At 35.2% G+C, this 11,021-nt stretch overlaps 1 protein-coding gene across 7 annotated transcripts in view; it reads right to left on the bottom strand.

Moving 5' to 3' along the window:
* CNTLN (centlein) overlaps positions 1-11,021 on the bottom strand; it is a 268,476-nt gene that overhangs the window by 7,707 nt on the left and 249,748 nt on the right. For 5 of the 7 annotated variants that reach the window (XM_015564722.1, XM_015564724.1, XM_015564723.1 and 2 more), the window contains 2 exons: positions 7,055-7,240; positions 3,565-3,642 (listed from right to left, as the gene is read on the bottom strand). In XM_015564722.1, coding sequence (XP_015420208.1) covers positions 3,565-3,642; positions 7,055-7,240 — 264 coding nt within the window. Of the gene's footprint in view, positions 1-3,563; positions 3,643-6,365; positions 6,466-6,547; positions 6,583-7,054; positions 7,241-11,021 lie in introns of those variants that run through there. The other 2 variants (XR_001514051.1, XM_015564726.1) reach the window with 2 other exon arrangements.

Here is an 11,021-nt window from a genome sequence, read left to right as displayed (position 1 = left end):
ATATAATAGAATCAGGGTCATAGGAAGGGAGTAGAATGACAATTCTCAGGGGGAAGGGTATGAGGAGTGTAGGAAGAGACTGGACAAAAATCTTACACCTATGAACGAGGACAGTGGGGGTGGGGTGGGGAGTATGGGCATGGGGTTGGGTGGGAACCAGGTGGAGGGGAGCAATGGGGGGAAAAAGAGGAACATCTGTAATAATCTGAACAATAAAGATTTATTTTTTAAAAAAGAACCCAAAAGAGTTACAAAGAAAAAAAATCATAAGGCAGTTATGCCATAAAAAAGTACAAGTAGGTATTACAAATATTTTTTCAGTGTGATTCTTATTAGAAATCTGTGGGAATAAAGGGTAGGTGCTGATAAAGATCAAATATCTAAAAGTACCAGCTGCATCAGAAGCACTTGAAGTAACGAGGACATATATTTGCATTCTGTATTAAATATAGGCATGTTAAGGTTTTAGACCTTTTAGTTCTCATGTACTTTTGGCTAACAGTAGCAGTAGGTATTATTATTGTGTAGTCCCATATTGCCACATGGCAGAACAGCTTTTTATTTTGTGGTTAATATTTTATCAATATAAATTTTCAACAAATGAATACAGAGAAGCTTATTTAACAGGAAATAATTCTGTGGCTTAACCCTTACACAAAAGAGAAAACCACAGACCAGATCAACTCCTATGATCTCAGACTTCTATTACATAATCCAGCAATTTTCAACCTTTTTCATCTCATGGGACACATGAACTAATTACAAAAATTCTGGGACACACCAAAAAATATATTTTTTGCCAATCGCACCAAAATAGGTATAATTTTCATTGATTTACCAAAACAAAGAGAGTAATTATCAAAGTGACTTTTAAAAAAAATCATGTGCCTATACTTTTATATAAGGATTTCTGGTACCAAAAATTAACCAATCAGATGCAACCTTATTATGCAACATGACCAATAAGATGCAACTCTATTATATGACCTATATATTTATGGTTCAAATCAGGGCATTCACACCAAAGGGCTATTGTGTCGGCTGTGGTCATTTTTCCATTTGATAATCTAAGGGAAAAGAGCTCAGTGCCCCTCAATAAATAGTCAAGTATTGCATGTTTTATAAAATCTTGTGGCAAACCTGTTGAAAATCGCTGACATAAAGCGGCCAACCCAGAGGAAGGTCATAAAAGAAAAGTTTTTCTATAATTTTATTTTTAAAATATTTTAATAATCAAATACCAACACTGAATTTTTTAGTACTTATTTTAGGGAATGCACACAATTGTCCTACAGCTTAAAGATCATGTAACCTCAGATACACGAAGCTGTATATCATAAAATAAATTGTATGAATGGACATATCTACGTTTTGCCCACACAATCCCATGAGTATCACTGAGACTCTAAAAAACTGGTGAATAAAGAAAACCTTTTCTAAAATTCAGGACAAATGTAATTGCTGGAATTGAGAGAGAAGAAAAGTAGGCTAGAAAAAAAAGAGATGTTTTCCATTTTATAGATTTTTCTCTTGGGCATAATTAGAATAAAGTGACATTCAAGTGCAACCAATGAAGTTTCTATTTTTTTCTCACAAAATTCAAAGACATCAGCAAAACCACCTATGTCAGTAATAAAAATAAAAAGTCTTTGACTTTTTAAATGTTATCATGCTGTCACAGTGGAATAAAATTAGCTTGAAAAATGATCTAAAGGCACACACTGCAGTTCATTACGTGTAGCAGCAACAGCAGCGCTTTCCCAGTGTTCATAAAGGCTGCTCAATTAAATTTACCTCAGTCAATAATTAGGAGTCCACAAATAAACCTGGGCAATTAGATCAATACTGCCAGGCAATTACATTCCAGGGTCCAGGCTTCAGTGGCACAAAAAGGCACTATATCAAACTACAGTATTAAGCAGTCCAATGCCATTTCTAAAGGGATTTTTTTACACTAACTGGCCAGACTAAGCGTACATCCAGACACATAGAATGTGTGTGTGTGTACATCTCCATGTGTGAGTCAAAAAAACCCAGGCCTGGTGTCAATATAGCTTTTGTAAAATGCAATAAAGATTTATACATATGGATTTTTTTATTTTTATGTTCAAAAATGATGACAAAAATTTCCATACTGAAGGGTCATTTTTACAAGTTGAGCTTTAAAAATCATTAAAAAGTTTATTTTTATTATTTTCAGCTGAAAAAAAACCCCACACCAGGCCATAAGAATCATTACTGAACTCCTTTGATCTGCCAGGCACTGGGCTGGGTGCTGGTGCTGGGCATGTGATATGATTAACAAATGGTATTTCTTCTCAAAAGCAAGGGTCACAGTAGAAAGCTATGTTTAGTACTTGCACGCCTGCACTTAAATAATTTTAATATAAAGATTGCCAATCACCTTCTTTTACTATTGAATACAGTTTCAAAATATATAAAACTGATACTAAAAATATGAATAGTTCAGATATTCTTTACTTTTCTTGGCTTTTTCTAAAGCATAGACAACTCCATTTGTTAATATAAATGTAAAATAAGATTCATTTAATATCAGCCTTTATTTTTAATCTTCATACAGAAACATTTACGACTTTCCAAAACTCACAGGACAATATTTTTTTTCTATTTTGAGAAATATGTTTTAGCTGCTTTTTATTCCAGTTTATTTTTAAAATAAACAATTAGGTTGAGCAACAACAAAAAAACTATAACGAAAAAGTTTTAGAATACATTACATGCTGTCAGTGATGTGGAAACAAAAGCTGGCTCTGACTAGAAAAGCAAGGCTCTCACCTGCCAATAAACTGCCCTTGATCACTTACAAGAGGGGCGCCTCCCGGCAGACTATATGTGTATTAAAAAATACTTGAAAGGGAGGAAAAAGTATCACACAGGTCACAGCAGCAGTCTCAATAGACCCCTCCGGGACCTCCACTCGCCTTGGCCTTGTCATCCTCTATGCAGCTTTCCACGCGGCCCAGAAAATGTCGATAGGAAAATGTTTGAGGGGCCTCTGGTGGAAATTTTTTCATTCTTTCTGCATTGACAGGATGCCAAATCAATATTTACTTCCCACTAACAAGCTGCTCGAGGTCTCAGTAGAAAATATTGTAGGGAATGCAGGAAGACACAGTAATAAACAGCTGTCTGGCTGTGAGGAAAACATGAATTGACTGGAAACAGGTCCATAGTAAAAGGTCACTGAAACCCATGAACTCCTCAGGTGTCCATATAACCACTAACTTTAAAGACACATAATAAAAAATCTCTTTTCCTAAGAGGGCTGAGAGAATGGATCCTTTTCAGTCTAGGAAGCATAGAGGTTGACTCAATAATTTAATTAATGCATTTGCTAAGATACATGTTGGCTGTTTCCCAAGGCATCTACTTCATTTGTTAAGTCCAGGAGTACAACTAGAGTTAACTTCTGGTCTACCTATTGGAATACTTCTATACCTAACAGAAGCAAATAATGCATAAGCAAAAAGTTAGGCACCTGGTAAAAATATAAGGCTTGGAATTCTTATCTAGTTTTCATCTATGAAGTAGAAAATGAAATACCTGTCCTTCAAGAAGTTTCTGAATATACAACAGCCACTCCCTGTCATTTTCAGCATCTATCTTTGTCCTTTTGAGTTCCTAAAGGAGGAAAGTAAAAACACTGGTGTTAACTGTATATAAATGAAGTTGCTCATACTATTAAATATTGAATAAATCTAGAGAGATATCAGTAAAACTGGATTCAACGAAGAGTAGCCTGGTCTTTCAAAAGTAGAGAATATTCAAAGCCATGCTTTTAATATTTAATTTCTAAATATTTACATACATATGGAAGATAAAGCTGTAATTCTATATTGACCATATAAGTCAGGGATTTTTTTTTTCTGTTTTCACAGTGGAGCTCAAGGTAGGAACAGAGGTGGAGGTGAAAGCAATTAAAATAAAATGAAAAATAAGATGCAGCTGTATAAAAGAATCATTTATTTACAAGTGACCCTCATAAGATAACATTAAAAAATCTGACTTGTCAATAGATAACTAAAGAGTAGTTGTTACAATTACAATCAAAATATAATATGGCATGGCTCTGGTGTAGGCTTGTTTATTTAAAATATCCAGTAACTCACTGATAGGCCAGGAACAGACACTCCAACTTCGTACTGCAAGTCACTAAGTATTTTTAACCCATCAATTATCAAGTTAAATATTCCTAAAAGTATAATATATTCACATGTGCAGTTGATTATTTACTAAACTCATAATTCATTTTTTTTAAAAAAATGGACTTTTCAAAAAGGGAAGGGATTTGGAAGCTAGCGTTTGTTAAAATTTACTGTATGCCAGGTATCAGGCTAGATACTTCACATAGGTTATCTCAATTTTTTACATGAATTTACTAGGGTTTGATGTATAGCTTAAGGAATGTTAGGTGGTTTGAACTCTGCTTGGTTGGGTAAGTCAGTCAACCCTTCAGACATCTGAAAGATTCAGGGACCAGTCTAAACAGGCTCTGATCTATAGTTATGTCTAGTAAATACATTGAGATGTACCGATCCTTCTCAGAACAGTGTGTTTTTACTAGTTCTTTTGCTTTCTGCAGGACTTCCACCCAACCTTGTGTGAGATGCACACTGCAGTGCTGTGCCCTCTGGCTCCAGACTGCATCTGCCCAGAGGCAGGGGAGCCACCTCTTCACAGGAGGGTGTCATTTATTCTTTGGGACCATAAAGTGATCCTTTTTTATTTGTCCAATCAGAAGGGATGCTTTTTTCTAACTTGTAAGCCCAGAGAGGGCATCTTTTGAGACCACACAAAGGCAGGGGTAGGGGGGTCCCATCTTCAAAAATATGTATCTGTGTTCACACATGCACACACAAACACACATACACACACTAGGGATTTTGCTAAATCTGCATGTTTTAAAACCCTTAGGCAAGAGTGGAGGCCTTACACTTAATTTTTGTTAGCTTTCTCATTATGAATCAACAAATTTTTAATTAAGTCTATAATAAGATATATTTCATACCCTCGCTACAGATAGCATTATTTCCTGCATGTCTTATATCTGATACTATCCTATATAATAAAGATGTAATATGCAAATGGTCATTACACTGTGAAGTGTAACGACTGACCGCATAATGACCAGATCACGGATCAGCAGGAGGGTGGGGCAGAGAGCTACAAGCAGGCAGCAGAGAGCTACAGGAGGGGGCAGGGCAACAGGCGGAAGCAGAGAGGGCAGGGCAACAAGCTGGGGGGAGGGGAGGGGGTGGGGGAGCTACAGGAGGGTGGGGTAGCAGGGGGAGAGCTACTAAAGGGCAACAGTGAGCTACTGGGAAGCTACTGGTGCACGGATTCGTAAGCAGGGCTACTAGTCTCTTATAATGCTCTATACTTCAAAGTTCAATATTCAGTAAAAAGCTATGGACAGTGTGGATAAGTGATGAAAAGAGGAAACTGATAATTCACTTTCCTACTCACCCACAGGATGAAAATAATCTCTGCAGGATTCCTCTGACCACTTTTTAAAGAATTCTTGGCAGATGAATTTCAGAGGGAAGGGGGCAGGGGCAGGGGCAGGGGCAGGAGGAGAGTAACCAAAGAAGTTATATGCATATCTGCATAACTATGGAAAGATAATGATTCAGAGGGGGCGGGAGCTGGGTGGAGGGGATCAATGAGGGAAAAAAGGAGGACATCTCTATTACCTTTAACAATAAAGATAAATTTTTAAAAAGATAATATGTAAAGCAAATAAATAACTGGCCAGCAAAAAAAAAATTAGCAGAATACTTGGCACAGATGGCTATTCACTAAATATTAGCTGAACTAAACTGAGGAGCCAGTCCCTCTATTATAATGGGTGGAATGCCACAGAAATGTGTTCATGTTTTATTTAAATTATCTCAAAATTTAAAATAAAATTTTTTGAATATTTAGTAAGCAAAAAATGAAAACACCAGACAAACAACATATCCTTTGCAAGTTGTAGCTCTTCTCTACTCTAGAAGCCCTTTGAGAAGCTGATGGAAGACTGGAGAATGTTCTTACACAAACATGTCAATCTAACATTTTCTTTATTCACTGAGCAAATATTTATTGGGAAGCTGCTGGTGCTGTCATCTCTTTTATCTTTCCAAACAATGAAAAATTGAATATTAAGGTATTAAATTTCAGAGACTTAACAGTGGAATGGGGTTGAGTATCCTCCACAGGTTTCACAGATCGTATATAGCAGGGGTGGGAAGCTTTTTCCTGCAAGAGCCATGTGGGTATTTATAGCATCATTCGTGGGCCATACAAAATTATCCACTTAAAAATTAGCCTGCTATATTTGGTCAAACATTTAATGAACTCACCCCTAATGCTTTGGCAACACCAGGCCAAAGGATTTCTCAGGCCTTATGGGGCCCACAGGGCTGGACGCTCCCCACCCCTGGTGTACAGGATGGGATTCTGCTGTTTATGAGATAACAACTATGTCAAAAGTACAGTGCCTTTCCCAGGAGGTACAGAGATGCCACTGGAGACCTATACTTCCATGCACATAAATTCACTTGGACAGGAATATTTTACCTGATTTAAAGGAATCAACATATTTTTAACTTCGTCAACAAAAATTAAATTAAGCTAAGAAAGCCACTAGATTTATTACTTTTTCCAATCTCACACAGGAGGAAGGAATCCCCAAATCAATGGTGACCCTACTACACTAAATCCATTCAAATTGGCTTAACTAAAAATACTAGCTTACAGGATATATGATTAATTACATTAAAGAAAACAGATAGGAAAGGATAACTGACTGAATAACAAACAAGCAGTTCGAGAGGTTTTATGTACTTGCTTTTTTCCCATATTACAGTTAAATTTCTCTAAAGGTTTTAGAGTTGGTTAATACTCTTGATGTATCTTTCATTGGTGCATTAATAATCTTACCTTCATAAATACTGTCTTAAAGATAAATTCTAAGAATTTGAAAATAAAGATATGCACTTAAATTCAATGTGCAAAGGCCCTTTATTAATAAATGTTTAAGTGATCTTACCACTTCATCTTCTGTGTCCAAGATTTCCTCCAGATCCGATGGTGAAATGTTGAGGATAGACGCTGCCAGGGTCTGGGCTTTATGAGTTGAGGTTTTATGAGCATCCTTCTCTCTCTGCATTCTTTTAAGCTCTCTGATTTGTCGCCTTATTGTATGGACATCAACTTGTAACTCTTTGACCAAAGCCTGTAACATATTGGAAAGAATGCAGGCTCATATGGAAGTAATAAAAGAAGATAGAGCTCTCATAACATAAAAATGTGAAGATACTAGCAAATCTTTTTTTTATTAGGATCACTCCCATTTTATTTATTTTGGAACATAATGGATTATTCTTTATTTATTGTCAGTATGCAGTAAAAGCTCTCTTAAATGACCATTTAACCAACTTGCTGGGTTAACCCAAGCTCCCCAGCCCCTCTTTCAGATTCACCAACTGCTCTCCCGGCTGGTGAGCACTGGCAGCTGACAGGCTACTCTCCATGATGCCAGAGCACCACTGCTCCCAAATGAGCCGATGCCAAGAGTCAGTTCTATTTATTTCTGAACATGGGTATATTAGTTATAACACTTTAGTTACATAATTCATTTAATTATTATACAAACTGATGAATTGTGCCTGCAGAAAGAGTTGCTTCTATTTTATTAAAACTGGATTAAAAATGCTTTGGAAGAACTTGATAAAGACAAGTTGGGTAAAAGTGCAATTAAGTTACGTATGGGCAAAACAATACAGGATTTAAAAAATCATAAAAATTGTGGGATTAATTCACAAGTCTTTAAGTTCCCCCTTTGAGAAATAAATGCTAGCTCATGCCATGCCTATGTGTGCATAAGAAAAGGACAGCCCTTAATCTGAGAGAACAGAGACCCGCCTAGCTTTGTGAGTTGAGAGCAGACTAGCTAGAAGTTTGGGATGTTTTCAATTTTTTTGCAAGTTCAAGCAATATTGCAATAAATAATGGTGCTCATATATACATTTTGCAATCCTAGGATATTTCCCTATAAATGAAATTATTCAATCAAAGGGTGTGTATAACTGTAATTTTGAAAGCCATTATTTAATTCTCTATGTTAATACCTCCAAAAAGACTATATGAAAGTATTTCTTTCTCTATACCAGTAGCAAAACACCAATCTGGTATTTCAGTGTAGTTTGTTTTTTTCACTGTATTTTTGTTTCATTTCTCTTATTAAAAACAAAGTTGAGCATCAGCCTTAACAGATAATTATCTTTCTTCGTCACTTTTTCTATTTTTTAGTGATTTATAAGAATTCTTTATATATTAGGAAAATTATACATATTATACATATATCTGTTGTATATATCTACATTTTTTATATTTTGTATTTTTCTTTTGACAGTAATTATGATGTTTTGTGCCAAAGGAAATATTTTTATTTTATTGATTTCAGAAAGGAAGGGAGAGGGAGAGATAGAAACATCAATGATGAGAGAGAATCATTGATAGGCTGTCTCTTGCACTCCCCACACTGGGGATCGAGCTTGCAACCTGGGCATGTGCCCTGACTGGGAATTCAACCATGACCTTCTGGTTCACAGATCGAAGCTCAATTACTGTGACACGCCGGCTACGCAAATAAAGAATATTTTTAATTTTTTATGGACTCAATGAACCTTATCCGTTTCTTATCTTTGAAATTAGTGTGATACTTTAAAAAGCATTATCCATAATGAGATATAAACACATTTTCTAGCCATGCTTTTTTCTGCTACCTTTAAGATTTTATTTTTCAGTTTTAATACTTTTATCTATTAATAATCATTTAGGAAATTATTACATAAACTTAAACTCAGTAGTTCCACCATCAGCTAGCAAAAGGTCCATCCTTCCCTAACTGATCTCATGTATGTCTAGGCCAGTTTCTGGACTTTCTATTCCATTCCATCTCTCTTTTTATTAGTGAAGCTTTATAATATATTTCAACTAGTGAGGCTTTATAATAAATGTTAACATCTGGTGGGGCTGTCACCCTCATATTACCCTCCTTTTAAATATTATTTTCTTGGTAATTTTTGCATGTTTGGTTTTCCACACAAAATTTGGTTCAGCTTGTCTAAATTATATCCTTCTAAAAATTATTATTGGTAATTTTATTTGAATCATGTTAAATTTTATTTGGATCATGTTAACATTTTAGGATGTTCATTCTTCCTAATGAAAGGCCATGGTATTCCCTTCCAGTTGTTTGTTTTTGTTTCTGAGGATCATTTTTAGTTTTTCTCTTTCTAGTTCTAATTTATTTCTAGGCGTTTTACTTTTTGGGGAGGTGCTTCTAATCATGATTATTGTTGTACATATAAAGACTGTCAATATATATTTAGCTTACTGAATTGAAATTTCTAGAAGCTGAGTAATATCAGCAAACATTGATAATATTATCTCATTTCCAAAGTTTGTACCTTGTATTCCTTACTTTTCTTATTGTATCGCTTATTGAGTTCTTCCTGAATAATACTAAATAGTAATATATTTGGCCATACTTGACTTGTTCCTGATTTTAATTGAGTCTGTCTATTTTCTAGGAAATGCTTTTGAGATGAGCCTTATTGTAATATATGAAGAAATGTATTTTAATATATTAATATATACTATATAGCTTAAATGTATTTTAATATATTAATATATACTATATAGCTTAATGTAGTTACCTACTCATTTTACTTTTATTTCTTATAAAAACTGAATATCAAATTGTCTTAAATCCATTTAGGATCCATATAAACATGCATTTTTCATCATAAATCTATTAACATGATTATTAATAATTATCTTAGTACTGAATTATCCTTGCATTTCTGGAATAAACTCCACTTGCTGTAATATGTTATCTTTTATAGTGCTGCTGAATTTTATTTGATAATATTTTATCTAGCATTTCTACACTAACATGAGATTTATTGGTTTTAATTTTGTGTAATCTTCAAAAAATTTGGAAGGATCTTTCTCTTTCCATCCTCTGTAGTAGTTTTCATGAGACTAAATTTATCTGCTCTTTATTGATGGGGTGCAATTATCTGAATTTGGGTCAGTAGCTATAGTACATTTAAGTATTTAGTTTTACAAGCTTTGACAGTTGTCTGCATCTATGTAGCCACAATCCTAGGCAAGATACAGAACATCTTCACACTCGAGAAATTTCCCTGGTACCCTTTCCCAGGCAATTCTTTCCCCACAGACAGCAACTGTTCTGATTTACATCATCTTATATTAATTGTGCTTGTTCTAAATAACATATAAATGGAATGATATACTACATACTCTTTTATGTCTGACTTCTTTTTTTCTGATGTTTTAGAGATTCATTCATATTGTTTTGTGGATCTGTAATTTGTTTTTCTTTTAATTAAATACAATAATTTCAACATATTTATATACATACTAGAGGCCCGGCACAGGAAATTCATGCATGGGGACGATCCCTAGGCCTGGGCTGCAATCAGGGCCAATCTTCCCTAGCTGCCAGCAGCCAGCCTGGCCCCTGCCATGCTGCTGCCTGTCCACCTGGGTGATCAGGCCCTGGTGCAGCCTGTGTCCACCACCACCCACCCCCGGTTCCCTATTCCCCATTGGGTGATCGGGGCCTGCAGGCTGGGGGCAGCTCTTGCATTGAGCGTCTGCTCCCTGGTGGTCAGTGCATGTCATAGCCAACTGGTCATTCTGCCATCTGGTCAATTTGCATATTATGCTGTTATATATATATATATAGAAGATATAATGAAGCCAGCAATATATATTTTTTTCTGAGATAATTTTATTTTCTCTTACTTCTTTGTCTGCTAAATTGCTTTCATCTGTTTCTATGTCTCACCATCTTTAACCTAAATTCTGAATTTATTTCCACCTTAAACATGTACTTTTAAAAATATATATATTTTATTGATTTTTTATAGAGAGGAAGGAAAAGAGATAGTTAGAAACATCGATGAGAGAGAAACATCAAT

Source organism: Myotis davidii, unplaced genomic scaffold (assembly GCF_000327345.1).
Source record: "Myotis davidii unplaced genomic scaffold, ASM32734v1 scaffold197, whole genome shotgun sequence".
Classification (NCBI taxonomy): domain Eukaryota; kingdom Metazoa; phylum Chordata; class Mammalia; order Chiroptera; family Vespertilionidae; genus Myotis; species Myotis davidii.
Note: the sequence above shows the minus strand (reverse complement) of the source record. Positions and strands in the feature narration are given on the sequence as shown.